Genomic DNA, 21,449 nt, shown 5'->3' with positions numbered 1-21,449 from the left:
TATCTGTTGGTGTGATGAGAAACTCATCACAAACTTGGTACCATCCATGCCACTTTAAAAAGTCCACTTCCCTTGCCAATTACTAGGATGCACTGAGCTGTGAACACTTTGTTTTCCATGCACAAAGATGACATCAGAATACATCACCCATGGTTCGAGGTCTTGCGAGATCTCAGCCAAGATCTCCTTTCTTTGAGACCTTTAGACGAGATCTCATGAGAATCAAGACGATTAAAAAAAAAAAAAAAAAATACAAGATCTCCACTGAGATCTTGGTCAACTCGAGATCTAGTATCTTGCAAGATCTCGATCCAACCCAGTTTTCAAAAATTCCACGTCTTGGTCAAGATCTCGACTCGCCTTGACCTTGGTCAAGATCTCGACTTGCCTTGACTTGTCTCAACATTCTTTCTGCTTTTTCTAGTTTTGGTGTTTTGGCTGAATTTTTCACTAGAAAGTTGGTCACATCTCTACCTAGGCTGCATCAACAAGCTATTTAACTCACCTGTAAGGCTATAACAAAGATTTAGTGATTTTGAAGCCAATCTTAAAGCAAGGTAAGTGTTTTTCCCGAACTTCATTTTTTTCAGTACTATGTTCTATACTAGTGGAGGTGGTGCTGGTGCTGATGCTGGTGTTGGTGGAGTAGAGTTGGAGGAGTTGCTTATCAATGATTTTACTCTTGTACTTTTGGGGTGTAATTTTTAAGTATACCAATGTTGTAATGTGAAAATGTGAATGGTTGAACATGTTTAATGTATTATTTGACTTTAAATTTTTTTAAATTTTTATATATATATCAATATCAAGTAATGGTTGTGTATTTTATGTTTTATAAGTCTGCATATTCACTCCTTCAGTGTATCAGTTTCAAAGTTAGGGTTGAGTTGAAACTTATATATACAATTGTTTTCTCACAAATCTAAAGCATCATTTGCCTTAAATAGGCTAAATACAGAATTCCAGCCCTAATTGAGCCCTAAACCAAGATGGGCCTTGAGTTGGGTCGAGTTGACTGGGGATTTTTACCAGATTTCGCCCAAGATCTCTTGAGAACTCGGGTTTTGGAGGGACCGAGATCTCTATCAAGGTCGAGATCTCAAACCATGACATCATCCGTAGTAAGGAAATCCTAAACTATGGATTGTCCCCGTATGAAGGCCTTTTCCAAGAATTTACATAAGCAGGACCAGGAGACAGTATGTAGGGAAATACCACCGACATCGTGAATTATATATGCTATAAGTACCATAGATAGACCACAAATTAGTTCGTATGTCGCTTACAGACCAGTGGGTCTTGTTTGAAGTGTGAGATCTGATGAGATCCCAAAAGGATCTTGGTATCACGGTTAGGTGCAAATACTAGGACCTCCTTTGGGAGTGTATTTTTGGCATGCTCTTTTACTTTTGATTTGTTTCCTTAATGTGTCCGTTGCCTATACTAATGAAAATTTTGGGGAGTAGTGCCATATGGTTGAACTCAAAGAGTTGCTCCTTGTTGTTGTTCTTCTTCTCTTTTCTTTGCTATATAATTTACATGGTATCAAAGCCTAATAGTTGAGGACTTCTACAATGTGGTTCTTTTATCCATTGTATATTTTCCATCTCCTCTTTGTGATGTAGTATCAAACCGGTTCTAGAATAACTGGTCTCATGGGGTTTGGTCCAACTGGAGGTGGACTTAATTAAGTATTCTGTTTTATTTATTATTCCTATTTCCTACATAAGAGTGAGTTAGACTTCTGTTAAGATATTTATTTCAATTAGGATTTCAATTTTATTTTCTTTGAATAGATTCTACTAGGATCATGGTTCAGAATTTCGCCCCATCTCGCCATCTCACCCTTTGGTGAGATGGGCGAAATACCAAGATTTCAGCAAAATTGCGAAAACTTCTTTTATTTCTATTGAATGTTATGGCCTGGTTTTTAGTGTCCAGCCTAATTTGAGGCCAATAAACACAATGAGGCTGTTATTGTTGCTCAAAACCTAATCTAAAGTGGTGTTCTTGATCGGCACATGCCTGGCTATATGCGGGCGAAACTAGAAGTCTGGAATGCGAATTTTAACAAATGTAAATATATTATTTCCATGCCCATCCACACTAACAAATAAAAACAAATCCACTTTGCCAAAAAAAAAAATTCAATATTGTGTGTTCGTAGATTGGCCCACGGTGTTCAACATATATTATTTTCATGTGTTGGGTATGTCTCATGTTTCACATTCTGTTGTCGACGACCTTCCCCCCAAAGCACAAGGGGGTTCGCAGGGGTGCAAGAGGCAGTGCCCACGGGCTAGTAGAAGCCTTATATCACTTTGGGTCTTGGGATTTCCTTTGAAGTTTGGGCTTGGGGCCATGAATAGCTATTGTGGCATTGGGTTTTGGAGCCTATATTTTTGACATCAAGTTTCGATAGGGTTTAGGAAGTATTTTTGGGTGGGACTCTACATTTAGGCTAATTAGAGTATAAAGAACACATTGGCACATGCATTTTGCTAAAAAAAAGTCAATGTAGATATGTCATTCAATGTACATAACATCAATGTAGAGTTGTCCGAAAAGTACACTATAAACTTAACTGCTTAAGTACATAACATTCAATATATAACTTTTAAGTTCAAAACATCAAATATAAAGTAATTGACAATAAAAGGGAGTACAACTCAATGCCAAGAGGAGTGCCTCAGTGGATCCATCCCGTTAGCCGAGTAGTACCGTGCCTGCAACATCCTCTCTTCCGACCAACAAACATAGACATCCCATGACATGTTATGCCTATGGTTGTTAAGGTAATCGACAATTGCATCTTTATAAGTCTGGTCATCAACATGCCTAAGATAACCAGTTTTAGAGAATACACAATTTGGATGGGGAAGTCCTGATGAAGGGGGTATTGGTTGTAGCATTTGGGGAAAAATGAAAGAAAGAAAAAATAAAAAATTTGGGGAAACCATGAAACTTGCAGGAAAAAGTCCTAGGTTTCCACGAAATTTCCTAGGTTTCCTTCAAAAATTTTCTTATAAACCGGCTGGTCTAGCTAGGACGAACCAGGTTTCAGCCCAATTGGGGGAAATCTTCTAGTTTTGCATGGTTTTGTCAAAATTTGCAAGGTTTCAACTGAAACTTGGGACTTTTTTCGCTCCCCCATGGTTTTGTTTCGTGGCTCTTAAAGTGTGAAACTTCGATGGTTTCGATCGAATATTGTACAATGGCTACAATACACGACATTGCTCCATCTTCTTATGTTGTTTTTCTTCTTCCTCTTCTAGTCCTTCAACTGTTATTTCCCTTCAAGTACCTGGATAGATTCTGTTTTAGCCTACTAATCTCTGTGTCAACCCTATTGACTGACTTAAGTCATCCTAGTTGACCCAAAAAAGAAAACAAAAGGGACTTATGTCCTCCTAACCAGAGTAGAACTCATCCACATCTTCCATTTTCCTTTATATGCCTTTAAAGAAAATCTCATATTGTAAATTAAAAAGATAAAAACTTCTAAAGACCATAGATGTCTAGATCATAAAATGGCTCCCTGGTAACTATATTGTTGTATATATAATGACTTAAAAGTGGCAAAGTTGGGGTTACAAGTTACAACCAAGGTGAGACATATTGGCAAAATATCGCTGAAAGTTGCCGATTCATCGATTTCTCGCTGATTTTTCGTTTTATTATTATTTTTTTCTTGTCAAACAAATTCTTAGGCAATTTTTTGTCATTTATAGACGAAATTCGGGCTAAAGGTAAGGTTGGTTGACCAAAACACATAAGATAATTAGGTAAAATTGATTGAATAATTGGAAACGAAATTATAATTGATTTGCATAATTAGAAAACCAAATCATAAGATATGGTTAGATTGAATTTATAATTAGAAATCAAATCTAAAGGTAGGTTGGTTGAAATGCATAAGGTAACTAGGTAAGGTTGATTGAAATGCATATTGGAAGTCAAATCATAAGGTAAGATTGATTGAAATTATAATTGTAAACTAAAGATGTAATTTAATTTATAAGGTAAAGTTATTAAAATTATAAATTTATTATTGGAAACCAAATTGATTGAAATGCGTAAGGTAACTAGGTAAGGTTAATTGACCAAAACCCTTGCAAATGTATATTTTGTCTCCCAAAATAAATGGCACCTTAATAAGAAACCGTATTTTATTTTACGTTAGGGGGGCGAAATTTGACCGAGATCCTGGTCAAATTTCTAAAAGATTTTGCCGAAATCTCGGGATTTCAGTAACCACCGAACCCCCATGTTTTGGTAATAAATCGCAAATTGGTTACAACCCCCAAAAGAATGAAAAGTATGTTTTGGTGCATCCGAGGTCTTATGTGATCGGCGTATTCCATTAAAGCTTAAAGGAAAATTTTATAGGACCATTGTCCGACCAGCTATGATGTACGGTGCAGAGTGTTGGGCTGTTAAAAAGAAACATATAGATAAACTCAGTGTAGCAGAAATGAGAATGCTAAGATGGATGAGTGGCAAAACTAGGATGGATAAGATAAGAAACGATCATATTAGAGTTGGTCTGGGAGTTGCTCCCATAAGTGATAAGCTTAGAGAAAGTCGTTTGAGGTGGCACAGCCACGTTCAACGGAGACCTATAAATGCTCCTGTTCGGAGAAGTGATATAATCCATATTAAAGGAACTAGAAGAGCTAGGGGTAGACCTAAGATAACCTTAGGAGAAGTGGTGAGAAAGGATATGTATAGCTTAGGCCTTGTATCTAGCATGACCTTGAACAGAACCGATTGGAGGGCAAGAATCCATGTAGCCGACCCCATTTAGTTGGGAAAAGGCTTATTATTGTTGTTGTTGTTGTTGTTGTTGTAAGCTTTATACTCCAGCCTACCCCACCCCCTGCCAAAAAAAATCTTGGGATTTCAGTAACCACCGAACCCCCATGTTTCGGTAATAAATCGCAAATTGGTTACAACCCCCAAAAGAATGAAAAGTATTTTATTTGTACCCATTAAGCTTTATACTCCAGCCTACCCCACCCCCTGCCAAAAAAAATCTCGGGATTTCAGTAACCACCGAACCCCCATGTTTCGGTAATAAATCGCAAATTGGTTACAACCCCCAAAAGAATGAAAAGTATTTTATTTGTACCCATTAAGCTTTATACTCCAGCCTACCCCACCCCCTGCCAAAAAAAAAACCAACAACTATAATTCAACATATTTCAAGCCTAGAAACTTGTATTGAGATGCTTCAACACATGTCAAAGGCATCTCCAATACACCACATTGGCTGGATGCAAACTAAAACACAAATAACCTGGTCAGTGTATTTTATTCTGAAATGCCAATGGGGATAAAATGTTTTGTTTGACATGTCTTTTAAACAAGTCCATGTACTATTGAGGGTATACTATTGATATTTATCACCAAAAAGAGGAGAAAAAGTTACGAGGAATCTAAGGTAAGCAAATGATGAGAAAGTTTCCATTTTGTTCTTTTAAATTAATTTCACTTTAGACATAAGCACATGGAATTGTCTACTTTTCACCTCATCCAAATTTAGTATGAATTTATGCCTTATGATTTTGTATAATTTATTATGTTTCATGGCCTTTGTATAGGGTTTGATCCTTTCTCGACTTCTTGGTTATCAACTTAACTTGGATGACATTAAGGTTCATGTTAATCACTTTTCAATATTTTAGTTTTTATTACCAGATGCACCTCTTTTCATTTATCTGCTGGAAACCTGTGGTGCGAGCAAATTTTATTTAAAATAATATTCTGTTTCTTTCTCCTGCAATGTACTATCTCAGGTTGAAAGCTTGTATCCTGTTGAAATGGGGCCTGATAAAATGTCCTTGGAAGATTTTTTGGCTAATGGGCTTCAAATGCTTGACAAAGATATCGAGGAGAGAATTAAATTGGCTTCTTCAAAAGGAAACGCACTCCGTTATGTCTGTTCAATTTTGGGAACAAGGTATCTTCTATTTTTGTTGGATTGAGATTGATAAACTGTGTGGCTATAGTAAAATGAATGTACCCAGCATTACTATGTAGTCTGCGGGAGGGTCATACTTTATGCAATCTTATGTCTGCTTCATGAAGAGGCTGTTCCCCAACTTAAAATAGTGACCACAAGGCTTCAATGGAGCAACCTTACAGTTGTGGTAGGGTCTGCCCTTTAAATTTGTGTTTTAAACCATATACTGAATAAATTTCAGAGACACCCAAAATAAATAGCGAAAAGCAGAGACACCCCACAAGTATGTCAAATTGGCAATCATCCCCTTTTCTGTTATAATGGTAAATTGATTAGAGGAAAAGACAACTATATCCTTAGCTGTATGTGTACTAAAAATAAAAATTACAGTTATACCCTATTGTATATATTGTAACTTAGAAAGACCAATATACCCTTTATCTCAGTCGAGTGACTATTGTATAACCTTTCATACTTCTTCTCCCTTGTTTTTCCTGCAATTTTCTTAGCTTCATTTGTAGCCAACCTATACCTTTGAAGATCCTCAACATCCTTAGTTCTTTGCTATGTCTTAAAACTAGCTTTTGTATTCCTAATGGCAGCTTAAACCTCACTATCCTACCACCAAGTCTCTCTATAAGAATGAAGCTTTCCTTTTGATTCACCTAGGACATCTTTATCCACCTTAATACATATTGCCATCTCATTCCGCATCGCATTAGTGTCTCCCTCAAAATCCCACTTTCCCTATTTGACTACTTCATTAGCGAAGGATTTCAAGCACCCCCCTTTCAAATTCCACTATCTTATCCTAGGATAGTTAACTTTGCACCTTTTTAGGCACATATCCAATATCACAAGTCTATGTTGTGTAGTTAAACTTTCCCCTACTATCACCTTGCAATCCTTGCACAACAATCTATCAGGCCTTATACTTAGGAAGAAATTTATTTGGCTTTTATGATGTCCACTTTTGAAGGTAATTAAATCTTCATCTCTCTTTTTGAAGTAAGTATTTACAATATATAGATCAAAAGCAATAGCAAAATCTAAAATTGAGGTCCCTCCTCATTCCTCTCTCCAAAACCATATCTTCCATGTACACTCTCATAGCCTATTTGAAAGAAAAAAAAAATGCTATAAACAAGGGGATCTAATTTATTTAATGTTAGCCATCATTTCAATATTGTTTGGATTACTAACCACAATGTTGTGTTTTCGTGGAAATCGTAGGTCGTGGTCTCAGATGAATCTGTTGCTTGAGTGTTAGGTTATCAGTCAACACTTATTTTCTGGACATCAGGTTTTGCCATAAGGGTGTGAATTGGATATTCAAAGGCTGTGGCACTAATTTGGAGCTTATGAGTGTAGTATAAAAACAATAACATAATAAAAATGCACAAGATTTATAGAGGTGCAGCACATACTTGATGTTCATGTCTTATCATCAGTATCATGGAATCAAATTTCGGTTTCCTAGAGTCCAAGATGAGATGGTCTTGTAGTCCAAAAAAACTAGGCTTTGACTGGTTTCAAAATATTTTGAAATTTCAATTTTTTCAAACAATGAACATCAAATTTGACAAATTTTAACTAATTTCAACAACCCAGTTTCGTTGGATTCGGCTAGCTTTGATAGTTTCATTGGTTTCGACCAGTTTTGATCAACCAATCACATGTCAAGTTTTATGCCAAAACTACCTGGTTTTGTAAATTTCAGTTTTTCGCAGTACTAACGTGACCTTTAGGTTATCACCAAGTTTCCAGTTTTGCTAGACTATTACCTAGGTTTTTATGTTTTATCATCACCAAAATATATTTCCATATAGAGTGTTGACCATTGAGCAAATACCAATATGCGTAACACCATCAACCCATAGGTTTTATTTTGTTCAGCAACATGGTAGGTGGACTCCACTTCCTAAACTTTCATGCTAGCACCTTAAAGCTGTTGGTAATATTTGTCTTTTCTATCAGGTGTCATGTTGGCGTTCAAGAGTTGCCTAAAAACTCTGCTCTGGGGAGATTGAGAGGAAGTGACAATGTGGTAGGTCTCCTTATTTAATGTCCAATTCCTCTTGATCATGTTATATATTCTTCTAATCCTCGTAATACCTGGTTACATTCAAATGAGCCAACAAAGTCACAATCTAAAGATTCGTTCTGAAAGATAAATTGAATGAATTGCACATGAGAATTCTTTTGGCAACCATAATAGTGGTAAGAAACCCTAAAGTCAATGTTTTGCTCATGTACTGAATTCATGAAAATGCATACTAGTGACATATTCCCGGAGAAATCGAAAAATTCTTATGTCTCAACTTGGTCATCAGGCACTTTTTCTGTATTTTTCTTTTTTTTTTTAATTATTGCTCCATAATTTTTTCTGAATTTCTCATTTTTCTAATTCCTGCAAGCTAAAAGTAAAATTGAACTTGTATTGTGTTAAAGAGAAAGTTCCCCCTGTCACACTATAAATGGATGATATAGTTATTTAACCTTGTACATAGAATTCTTGGATATGCCATATGTCAAATTTAGGGGTGCATCTCACCCATGCAGTGAAATAGAAAAATTCAAAATTGTATCTTAAAATGTGGAAATAAAAAATAGGTGGAAAGAACACATGAGTTGTTGATGAAATTAAATGTGTTTATGAAGTTTGAATACCAATATACACTGACATGTTTATCAGAAGAATATTTCCATGTTGCACAAATAGTTCATTGGTGGAACCGTGGAATGTCAACCCCATAGTTCATATATACATTCAATTTTCAACAGATAACAAGATGGTAGTCCTTGGTGCTATGTTTAAGGTTGCTACATTGTAACTAAGTGACCAGAGGTTCTGGAAATAGCCTCTACAGAAATAGCAAGGAAACTGCATGCATTATGATTTATGACCCTACCTAGAATCTGCAGTGGCAGAAGCCTCATGTACTAAGATGCCTTTTTCTTTGAAAAACAAAATCAACAAAGGATGAGGTTTCATGTTGTGATAGTTTATAGCCATCAAGCGTGTTGGATGATGCAAAGGATGATGTTCTAGAGCTCATTTATTAGTTTTTAAGTCCAACCAAGGAAAAAATATTGATCGAAATGGAAATTTCGACCTTGGAAAAGGTCGAAATTTCCATGTTTCGGTCGAAATTTTGACCGAAACTGGATACTTTTTATCGGACTCTTGAAAACTTAATTTTGAGCCTCAAATGCACTCAAATTGATTTTGATTCTTGCATACTACCTATTTCAAGTATAATAAACACTAAAGAATTACAAGTTTGCTAAAAAAACCATTGAAAATGTAACATCCAACTTTCCAAGTATATACTACATATGAGAAAAAGTGAGAATGTTTGGTTTTTACAAGTCTATTCTTTTCAAAAAAAAACCCCACTTCCGTCTGCACCCCATACAAATGATAATACAAGTCCCATGATGTTCGCCCCATATAGTTTTGGACGTAGTCAATAACTGCATCTCTGTACGTGGCCTCCTATTGTTTATAAATAAATAATTTGAAAATATATAAAATACACACTATCTATCTTAAAAATATCCACAACATGCTCCAAAAATTGCATACATGCTTCCACTAATACTCTCCTATTTTTAAGTTTAAAACAGAAATTAATTATTTTTTTAATTATTTAAATATATATTAAATACAGTAAAATTACATAATTAACAGAAGAAAAAAATTAATTCAACACCATAACAGCAATATGGTGTCTCAACTCTCACATACATTAATTTGAAGCTCATACATGTACTATATATATACATTTTTAACAATATACATAATTTACTAAATAATTTTTAATAACAGAAAAATAAAAAAATAGTAAGGAGAATCAAAAAAATAATTTTGACACTACAAATTTATAGATCAACACTCTAAAGTAAACATACTTAAATTTGGAAGCAATCTAAGATGATTTAAGGCACAAACAAAACAAAAATAAAAAAATAAGGAAGTTGGTTACTCACCTTGCAAGATTTGAGAAAATGCACAAATGGAGGAGCAAATCTAGTGTTTGAATGAAATTGAGCTATAGAAATTAGGTGAAAAGAGGGATGAAAGCAAGAGAAATAAATAAAAATTTCAAAAGAGGATCGAAACAGGTAAATTTAGCGATAGGGATCGAAACAGGTAAATTTAGCTATAGGGGTCGAAATGGCTCGAAATTGGACATTTTAAAGGCTACAAGTGTGTCGTTTCGGCTCGAAATTGGACATTTTAAAGGCTAATTTCGTTTCGTTTTCAAAATTTGCTGGCATTTCGAGCAATATTTCGACCATATCGCTCGAATTTTGTTCCATGAGTCCAACTGTTTTGAAAATCAAATTAAATGGAAGATTTTAGACTCTTGGTTGAGAGCTTTCCAGGAGTTTTATCAAGTAAAGACTATAAGTGAACTGGCTTTTTGTGGAATGTATCGGTATGTATCAGTCGATACATGCCACTAAACCCTAAACTGAATGTAACATTGGTATCCAGATCTATCAGTCGTGATATACTATATGGCTAATACATTTTGATACAATCTGATTCATGCCAGTTATTAAAAATATTAAGGCATATTGGGTGTGTATCATAGTGGCAGTGACCCATATTGATACGTATTCTCTCATATCATATTGTATCAGCAGATACATTAAACCCTAGATACAAAACAAAAATGATTTTTGGTGTGAATGGGAAAAAACCTTCAGAAACAAATTTTTTTTTTCTTCTTTTTTCCTGATGGTTTCTTTTACCTCTTTGTTCATGATTAAGTATTTAATAGCCTTGTGACAAGAACAGTCGAATGGTGTGTATGTGGAGGTCTTTCAATTGACAATATTTTGCTTATTTTCATTGGTTTTCTCCTTCTTTGTGTTTAGGGGAAGAGCCGAGTGGTGAGGGACTAGCGTACTGGAAAAAAATAGGGGAGTAAGAAGCAGGTTCTGTTTCATTTAATAAAGGAGGAAAATGATCTTGGCATAAATAAAGATTTCTCAAACATTCCATTGGGATCTGCTATAGGGAAGACCTTAAAGCAGATTTAAAGTAGTGGAAGTGTTCTCCACTTCTCCATGATAAAGACTTCAGTTGGTTCAATGTGAAAGAAACTATTGTTGTTGCATGCTAGAAGTTATCTGTCAAGTAGTTCACTACACTGTTCACACGAACAATGTCATGAACAGTAACTCGTGAGTTCTAATATTTTTTTATGGTATATTTACTTTTATGCCCTTGATAGGGTTTGTGTCTTATTATATATTGAGTGGTGGGGGTCTCAACATAAGGTTATGATTCCCAAGGTTAAAACCGTCTCCTTTCTCTTCTTGCTGAATTCGCTTTTTCTTTGCTCCCTACTAAGCACTTATTGTAGTTTACAGGCATGGTATCACAGTTGTTGTATCCAGTACTTCTGTCCTGAGAATTGTTTAGGGTTTCTGGCTGAGGAAAGAAGCGTAGTTCAATGAAGAAAAAGAACTAAGGTTTCATGGACTGATTTTGTTTTATTTTGAATAGAGTGCATGTCTCCTGAAGCCAATGGCAAGTACTACTGGGTAGTTGTCCATTGGCTCGTGTCAATTGCACATGTGATATGCTACCATTGGTTTCTGCTGCTTCTTCTCTCGGCTATACACTGGTGCTGGTTCTGCTTTTACATCTCTTTGTGCCTACTGTTGCTTTTCTGCTGGTGCAGCCACTGCTTGTCAGTTCAGCCAGGATTTATCTGTTCCAAATCTGCTTTCATTTTCTATTTAGTGCTTGAATCACTTGAAGGAGTTGATCTCGATGTGAATCTGAAGAACCCGTAAATTTAGTTTTGCTGCTTCCGTTGTATGGTTTCTACTTGTCGAAATTGAAGGCGTTATTAATTGCTGAACCGGTTTGTTGCTCTGATTTGTTCTTGGCTTTCACATTTCCAACCTTGCAAACTGAATCGGGTGCAATCAATTGCCTGCTGATATTGAGTCAAAATGTTATTACCACTGGTTTGAGTTTTTTTTTTTTTTTGGGGGCGGGGGGCGGTGTCTATATTGCTTCTATGCTCACATTCTTTCAGTGTCTGAAAATCTAATCTATCCATAGTTGTCTTGGTTGCATCAATTGAAGAAACTTTCTGGTTTCAATTGAGCTTCATCATGCTTTGCTTCGGATCTGGTTCTTGAACCACGGCAGAATTGTTGCTTGGTTATTGTTGATGGATTTTCCATCTTGGTGAAGAATCAGGTGGTTAAAATATCTAGTGTTGATATTTTGGGTTGAAGCTGATTTGTTGAAGTTCACTTGGAAAGTTCTATTTAGTATGGTCCAGTATTGAAGCATAGTTGTCATGGTGACGAGGCGATGTGAGGCGGTTTTAGCTAGTTGGGGCGATGAGTCGACAAGGCACCCTCTGAGGCGCTTTTGAGGCGGTCGAGGCGTTTTAAGTGAAATTTTTACTTTTTAGTGTACATCTCATACACTAATTCATTATAATCATATCTTATATATAATAAAAAAAACTAATATTAGCCATTTAGCCTACCTCAAATTATCCAACATACTACAAACCACACATAGTAGGTCTTAAATAAATTTCAAGTATCATACTATCATTAACAAGAATCAAGATATGATAAAATGTAACTAAATAGTAAACACATAGATGCATGAGCAAAACAAATAAACACTAGACAACATACCTTCATTAAATGTCACCGACACTAGCACCACCTACAACTCCACGGCTCCACCTCCACCAGCACCTATAACTCCACCTCTTCTACATTGCTGAGCTGTAGCCAAATATCCTCACAAGTAAGAAAATGAAACAAAGCATATTATATCTAAATAGAGAGTTTTAAATATTTAAGCAAACAGTCCCACTTATATCTAAAATCTAAAGTTCAAATCCCAAATATACCAACACACCCATAGCCAAAATTCCCAATAAAAATCCACAATCCATATCCAAAATTCCCAATAGAAAAGTATAAGTCAGCTAGTCATAATCATCATCAAGCAAATTGGTAGCAAGTGGGAGATCTTCTCGAACTTCTTGTTGCTCCAAAGAGGTAGACCCCAAACCAAAATCATCTGCAATGTTCTCATCATCATGCAAATCTTCCTCTTCTTCCATGTCTCCATCAGACTCATAGTCATGTTCCTCAACCATCCTCTCCAAAGACCTGCTACGTGAGTAACATATATTAACTCCACCAGATGCTGATCCACTTGGTTGACATCTCCTCGGTCTATTCTAGCCCTCAAGTGATGAAGATGCCCCTATAGCTCTATCAACAGTGCTCCAAGTAAGATCACCCTCAGGATGGACTAAATCATTAGGCTGATTAACCATCCACTCACTGCTCCAGTCAAGCTCATCAAGGAGTAGTGGATCATAATTTATACTTTTTTATCCGCCTTTCATCGAACCTTTCTTGAAGACGGCGATTGTACTAAACAAAAGCTAGATCATTCAACCTTTCATGTTCCAGCCTATTCCTCTTCTTGGTGTGAATTTGAATTCATAAGCAATTGAAAAGAATCCCAAGTCATTTTTCTAAATTTAAATTTAAAAGTGTTTTAAATACTTGAATCATTTAATACTTACAAACTCAAATGTGCTCCAATTCCGTTCACAACCAGAGGAAGAACGACAAAGGCCTAGTATCCTCCGTGCAATCTTTGTAAGCTCAAAAGCAATTCCTCCATGTGTATCCCACCATGTAACTATAGTATTAAAAAAAAAAGATTAACATAATAGGTAGAGTTACAAACCAAATAAGTATAACTAAAAATAAAATATACAAGTAAAAACTTACGAGGACTCATAGTTGTACGCTGTCTGATAGCCATAGCTGTGGAGAAAGGACCTCTAGCTTTCTTGTAGTCACTTACCCAAGACAATATCTTATCTTGTTGATGTGCATCAAGCACTAGTCTTCCAACAACTTCATTGAAAGAAGTTTGGAGAGAAGTGATCAACTCATAATCATCTACATCATTTAAGTTGTAGAACTTCCTAGGATTCAAAAAATAGGCTGCAGGATATAGAGGTCTCTCCATCTGACACTCCCATCGCCTATCAATGATTTGTATGACTTTTTTCCAGAGTCGTTCTTTGCCTAAAATTGTCCTTTATTCTTCTCTTAGCTTCTTACATGGCTACAAACACTTCAGGCAATGCGGGTCTTTCATCAGCATCCACAATCCTCAATACAATCATAAAAGGTTGTGATGCTCTAATACAATCCTCCACACCATGCCAAAATGCTGTAGAAAAAGTTGTTTCAGCTACTTTCTTCCTTGCTTCTGTCTTGGACAAATTGAAATTTGTCCACTCCTCAGAAATGAATAAGTGCCTTAAATCATCCTTGTGTTTCAATAAGCTTTGCAATGTCAAGAATGAAGTGGCAAACCTAGTCACTGCAGCCCTCACAAGATCCCTGCCATTTGTCTTCTGTCTCAAGGCCTCCAGCAACTTGTGTGCCTATAAATGAAAGTGGTAATTCTCTTCCCCTGAATTATCATTTTCTTATATTGTTTCAAATTCCCAATGTCCTCTAGCATCAAATCAAGATAGTGGGCTGCACAAGGAGTCCAATATAATCTAGTCCTCTTCTCCATTAATAATTCCCCTGCTGCTTTGTAATTTGAGGCATTATCAGTCACCACTTGAATTACATGCTCTTCCCCAATTTCTTCAACTTTGCTATCCAATAACTGAAACAGCATGTTTGCATCTTGCACCTGGCTAGATGCATCCACAGAACCAAGGAAGAATGTTCCCTCTAGACAATTGACAAGAAAATTGATGAGATGCCTACCCTTTTTGTCAGTCCACCCATCAAACATGAGTGTGCATCCATACATCCTCCAATACTTTTCATAACTTTTCCTCATCTCCATTGTCCTTTCTTTTGCACTCTTCAACAAAGGCACCCTGACTTCATGGTAACTTGGGGGCTTATACCCCAAACCATATTGTGCAATAGACTCGACCATCACCTCAAAGCTTTTAGCTTTAACTGCATTGAATGGAATGCCACATTGATACATCCAATCAGCAATGTGGTTATCCACTCGCTTCTTTTCTTCAAGAGATCTCATTCTATTCAAGATGGTTGTTTGAGTAGCACCCTTAGCCCTCCTTTCTTCAACAAGTTCTTCAGGAGTGCGTCTAACATGCATATCCATGGGACCCCTTACTGGTGCTTTATTAAGGGCACTTTTCAGTCTCATTGATGCAGTCCCAGAGCTTGGTATCTTGGAGCACACCTCAACCTCAGACCCTACACTAGTTAATGTACCTCCTCCAGTAGAGGGCCTAGAGGCAGGAATAGGATGTTCTTCTCCAATTTGAATGTCATCATACTCATTATCCAAATCAGTAACAACAACCCTCTTTTTATTTTTCACCAACACTGCATTCATCTCTTGGGCAATTGTTACAGTGGTCTTGGTGCACTTCACAACATCCCCATATCCACCCACTAGATGTTGCTTCAATCTTTTAATTCCTCCTTTAAAGTTTTTGCTGCACAAACTGCATCTGACTGTATTCGTATCAGCAACATCTGGCCAATACCCATATTTCCACCTTGGGTCATTTGACTTGGCCTTTCTCTTTGGGTCTTTTGAGGGATCATAAGCTTCACCCCCACTAGGAATAGGCTGACTAGAAGCAGCCGCCTGATTATCACTTGAGGGCCTTGAGGTCATTTTAAATAACTAGTAAATATCTACAATAAAAAACATGAAACATAGTTACATACACATATAATCAGCCAAAATTAAAAACAATAACAAAATTGATAATGATACCATATAATTTGAATTTTGCACCATGCCACATGGCCCACATCACAATAAAAATCCTATGCATTCATCTAATCATCACACTTCATGATAAATTGATAATCAAGCTTTTAAATCAAACTATCAAGGAGAATGAATTGAAAAAATACACTGAACCTAATAAACAGCAATAATCAGTAGGCTAATCACAATTATGGTTGAATGCCATTTTATGAGAATACAATCACTGCTAAAACCTCACCTAGTGGTCCATCACATGATTCACATCAACTGATCTTGAAAAATATATTTAAAAAATTGCAAAGGGACCATTTAAATCTAAGAGAAACCTACAAAAACCTCCCTGAAGCTTATGCAAGAAAAGAATTCATCAGTTTTACCAAGTTGCTGAACTATCAGAAAAAACCAAACAACAAAAGAAAAACAAATACACACGTACACTAGATAAGAAAAAAATCATTAAAATGATACAATAAGGTAGATGAAACAGATATGGAACAAATTCAACAAAGAAGAATCATTACAAATAAAAAAAAAATGCAGATACACTAGATAGTAGCTCTGAACTATGCAATCAGGTGCAATTTGCAAGTCACAGACTCACAGAAATGGTGAACAAAGCTACGGACAACATATAACTACATAAGTATATAACATAGCTACAACGCAGGGAAAAAAAAAGCATTCCGGTGACTTACCGTCGCCTGAGATGGTGACCAAAGTGACCGGAAGCTACTGCAACTTGGTCGCTGACTCGCTCAAGCTTGCAAGGCTGCAATCACAACAGTTGCAAAATGGATTTAGGAAAAAAATTAATAATCAGTTGCGAAGAAAAAAAAAAAAAAAAGAAAAAGAGCATTCCGGCGACTTACTGTTGCCTGAGATGGTGATCGGAAGCTGTTGCAACTTGGTCACTGACTCACTGCAAGCCTGCAACCGCAACAGTGGGTCGCATGGTGAAAAAAATGAATTTGGGAAAAAAATAATGATTAGTTGCAGAAGAAAGAAGAAGAAAGAGAGTCACACGATGGCACGTTGCTGTCGCTAGAGGTTGGCCGTTGCAAGCCTGCAACTGAGATATGGTGGAGTTTTGGTTGATGAAAAACAAAAATCAGAGTTCAACTGAGAAGAGGGTTCTGGGGTTTGTCTTGTTTTACTCAAGCTCTAGAGAAATAACGAAGCAGGGCCGTAGTAAGCATCAGCTTCAAGCTACATAAATTGGGTCGATTTAATTTAGACTTCAGGAGCTTGCTGGGATGATGAGATGAGCACGTCAAGGGAAGACCTGTCTTTACGTCAAGCTTATAATCTCCAGATGGTTGTCGACGGTGACGCTGGCTGTCGCCGGTGATGACGCTGGCTGTTGCCGGTGTCACTGGTGGTTGGTATCGGAGTCGGAGATGAAGAGAGTAGCAGAGGAAGAGTAGCAGAGAGCAGAGAGGTTAGGGGTTAGGGCTCGATTCGATCGAGTATGCTCGAATGCTCAAATGAGATTTCAATCTCGTTTTTTTAATTTTTTTTAAATTAATTTAATGTTACAAATGCTAATATGTAACACCTATATAACAATTCACCCCTTAGATTCTTTCCGATTGGAATCTACTTTTCAAATTATGTTTTACCTTTGATTTGGAATAAAATAAATTACAATTTTTAAAACTCAAAAAGTCGGTCACCTAGTGTAATATTGCGTCCGAGTCGTTTGAGGCGACGACTCAGAGATGCCTCAAAGCCGAGTCGAACGCCTTATTGAGTTTGCCTGTGGTGACACTCGCCATAGGCCCTTCATTTCTGCCAAGGCAACGCCTTGACAACTATGTATTGAAGAGGATTGTTGCCCTTGGGTTTACACTATTTGGTTCCTAATTGCAAGGAACTAGTGGGTTCCTTGCTGGCCATGATGTGTGGCTGTCGAGAGGACACTCATATTTGGAGTTAAAAGAGGTTGAAGACAATGATGGTGATTTTATTCTTCAGAATCATTTATTTTGTTAATTGGCTATCATGTTTTTGCACATATGGTCATTAATCTGTTCTCTTGGTCAAAATCAGTTGTTGATGAATTTCTATTGCATCATGATTTTCCAGTTGACAGCTTGGTTCAGCATCACAATATGATCCTTCAATCTTTTGAGTGAAAGGGAGGTTGGAAATGGTTATTGGGATTTTATTCGTTACTGTGGTGGGATGATTGAAGATAAATTTATTGGGATCTTACTTGTTGGGTCTCTCACTCTCTTGCTTGTAAGATTTGTTGAGGTAGCTATCCTTTCAGTGCTGAATGTTGGTCACTATTTGTTCACATGTAGTGCTACATGTGAGGGGGAGATGAAGATGCTTATTGCAAGTAATGTAATCTGACACCGGAGCTAAGGAGTGAGCCTAATTGGGATGAATAAGTTGTGATTGTTGTTGGAGCTGCACTTTTATGGGTTCTTGTGTAGCCATTGAAGCTATACTTTTACAGAATTTTGTGTAGCCACTGGAGCTACAACTTATATGGGCTTCTCCATTGCCATTGAAGCTGCAACATTGTAGGTTTTTATGTAGCCATTTTGGAGCTGCACTTTGATAAGCTTTTTTTGTAGCTATTGGTGCTATAGCTTTTAGTTTTTATGTAGCCACTTTAGCTGCATTTTTATGGGATTTCATGTAGCCATTGGAGCTACACTCCTATAGGTTTTGAGTTATCGTTGGAGCTGTACTTATAATGGATTTTTATGTGACCGTTAGGTTCTGTAATATTTTGCCTTCATTGGGAAGGATCTTTGATATGGTGCTACATTTTGTTGTCTTCCTTGGGAAGAGCTTTTGGTATTGGCATGTTGCTAGTTGGATTTGTTTGGACTATTATTGTGGATGAATTAATAATAATTGATTGGAATGTTGCTTTGATCTTGCTAGCACTCATGACCACGTGGGTTCAAGACTTGGGCTGCCTTTCATATGTTCTTGTCGGTTTAAGCTCGAGCTTTCTTTTTGATGTGTGTATACTCCAATTAGAGGGCAAGTGTTGAGATATGGTATAACAACACTATATACCATATCTCAACACTTCATTGTTTTATCATGGCTCCCTTTATTGTTTTCTCTCTCTTTGGAATTTTAAAATTGTTTAATTTGTTACAAGTTGGGAATAATTAACATCCAGGCTTCAACTTGAGGGGGGAAATCTTAGAAGTTATCGATTAAGGGGTTCACAGCAATGTTGACATGAAAATGTTGTGAACAATTCGTATAGGCACTGTTCACATGAACAGTGATTTTATTGTTCATGGTGTATTTCCTTTTATTCCCGTAATTGGGTTGTGTCTTATTATATATATTGAATGAAGTGGGAGTCTCAACATGTGGTCATGAGTCCCAAGGTTATATTCATCTCCTTTTTGTTCTCTTTCCTTCTTCCTGAATCTATCTTTTTCTCTACTCTTTACCAAGGACTGGATACAGCTTTGGGATTGATTTACATTGCGTAGGGTAAGACTTGCTGGAACATGGCCAATACCTAAAATGAAGATGTAGCACTTTTTTTGGCAGTCGAATTTGTGGAATTTTCCACTGGTGACTTTTAAAGCTCCAAGTTTGCAGAGAAAAATATTTATAAATAATCAAATATTATGTCATGACTCCTGATGTCTCTGTGCCTGTGTCAAATTTCTGCAGACTACATGTTAGAACGAGGTTTATAGTTGGTTGAAAGTCTTTCTTCAGTTGTCTATAGTAGTTACAGTGCAAGGAAATTTTACTTCTTTTTTTGGGTAGAAGGAAATTTTACTTCATTGGCAGTTAAAATTTTTCCCAATCCATACTTCCATTAGAAAGGTGTAGTATTTGTGTTTAGCCTCAGATAGAATCAGAAGTTTAACATGATCTAGGCATGAATTTTGTCCTACACTTGCTGCATTTGGCATCATTGGCTTGTGAAGTTCTGTTCATGATCCATGCTTGATTCTTTGTTATATGTTACATTTTTTTTTAATTCATTGCATTTCTGTACACTTCGATTTTGTACTGGAACCAGAGTTAATTGTTTGTTGTCCCTTTCAACTTGCAGTTGGAGATCTATAGCAAATGTTATAAGGACTACCCATTGGTTATTCAAGGTGCTGGAGCAGGAAATGACACTACTGCAGCTGGAGTTCTTGCTGATATTATTGATCTTCAGGATCTCTTTTCTTCATAAGGATTCATTTTCTTTTGTGTGGGTAGAGACAGAGACAGCGACGGAGAAGAGAGAGCCTTTCTTTCCCCAGGAATTTTCTTGATTCTGGATCTTCGGGGAAACTCTCTGCTGGGCCTGTACGCCAAATTTCAGCCGTAGAAGGGAAATCCTTTTTTGAAGGACCACGAGCTATGGACATCTTTCTTTTCTTGCTTCCAACTAAGAAACAAATATATAGGAAATGTTGGTAGTTACCTGGGTAACTTAAAACAACTACTGGGTGTAATTGATGGGCTGTGGTCTGCTTAATATGCCCAGACTCTCCAAGAGGTCTCAAGTTCCAAGTCGCACTCTGGCTCACGAAAAGTGACATGTGATAAGAGGTAGCTTTGACAGCTATGATCTCCACTTCCTTTGTAATCACAATCATTGGGTTTACCATTGCTATAAGTTGCCTTTCAAACATTGCTCAGGTGACAAAACTCGGAGGTTTTAACCAAAAAAAAACAGAAAACAAAATCAAAAGGTGAGAGTTCAAGCAGCTCTAGTGTTATAATTGTCAAACACCCCACTTTCCGGTAGCGGATTAGATTGTCAATTACATCATCAGTAATAATAAATACACAAAATTTCATAACCAAGAGTAAAGAGCAATTTAATAACAGGTTAATGAATAAATGTTTTCAAAATCCAAGATAACATTGAATGATATCAAAGGAGTGTATTAACGGTAGGTAACAATGCATGTAACAGTGGAAGCAAAAAATTATCGAAGGAACCTTCATGTTTTATCATTGTCCTGCAACTTCTTAGGGTACTCTATTTTGTATTTCTCGATTCATGGAGTCATGAGACCTTCCTTCATAGACAACCTGGACTCTCTTCTAGTCAATAAGTGTTAGAAATGCATTTCATGTACTCGCAAAAAGCTTTATTTTAATCAGGAGCAGATTTCATTGATGCCTCCAATACCTCTTTAGAGGTGTTTTTCCACGTATGAGAAATTTCTTCCTATTTCTGAATAGACATCCGACGAAAACAAAGATAATCCACAAGGATGAGTTCTAATGAACTCAGTAAAGCAACAATTTCATATATGTACCAAATCACGTAATGAATAGTAGATGAAATAATGAAATGCATCTAGTATTCAAATTATGCGAGTTTCTATATAGGCAGACATGCTTTAAGATATTCCTCCTCTAGGTAGGTCTCGTTACTTTGATCTCTCACGGATTGACTACATTTTTTGGAATCCTGGGTAAGGGGTACAGTCTTCATCATCAACTATGGCTAGGGTAGGTCCACACTCTCTCACCACAGCCATTGGTTTGAGTATTGGCGCATGTGAGGATTATAAACTCAATGCAAGGTCCTATGGTAATACATTACATGTGGTCTAGAAACCCTTCCTCCTATCTAGTGTATTGTTGGTCTAATGTCCTCACCGCCTAGGAAGGTGAATCCTCAAGGACCAATTACCTTTATTGGATCCAATTCCTTAATCTTATGGTCAT

The 21,449-nt window shown here is 36.7% G+C and overlaps 1 protein-coding gene across 4 annotated transcripts in view; it reads left to right on the top strand.

Annotated features, from left to right (window-relative positions):
* LOC149022347 (Glyceraldehyde-3-phosphate dehydrogenase-like family protein) overlaps nucleotides 1–20,687 on the top strand; it is a 69,882-nt gene extending 49,195 nt beyond the window's left edge. The window contains exons 9-13 of one of the 4 annotated variants that reach the window (XM_089150475.1): nucleotides 5,604–5,657; nucleotides 5,799–5,962; nucleotides 7,943–8,012; nucleotides 10,856–10,915; nucleotides 19,825–19,843. In XM_089150475.1, the coding sequence (XP_089006601.1) occupies nucleotides 5,604–5,657; nucleotides 5,799–5,962; nucleotides 7,943–8,012; nucleotides 10,856–10,882 (315 nt within the window). In that variant the 3' untranslated portion in view covers nucleotides 10,883–10,915; nucleotides 19,825–19,843. Of the gene's footprint in view, nucleotides 1–5,603; nucleotides 5,658–5,798; nucleotides 5,963–7,942; nucleotides 8,013–10,855; nucleotides 10,916–17,858; nucleotides 18,053–18,079; nucleotides 18,876–19,824 lie in introns of those variants that run through there. The other 3 variants (XM_089150473.1, XM_089150476.1, XM_089150474.1) reach the window with 3 other exon arrangements.
* Nucleotides 20,688–21,449: the final 762 nt, after the last annotated feature.

The sequence above is a fragment of the Hakea prostrata genome, chromosome 3 (assembly GCF_041222555.1).
Source record: "Hakea prostrata isolate BN-2017 chromosome 3, UWA_Hpros_2, whole genome shotgun sequence".
In the NCBI taxonomy this organism is placed as follows: Eukaryota; Viridiplantae; Streptophyta; class Magnoliopsida; order Proteales; family Proteaceae; genus Hakea; species Hakea prostrata.
This window is presented reverse-complemented; position numbering and strand designations above follow the sequence as displayed.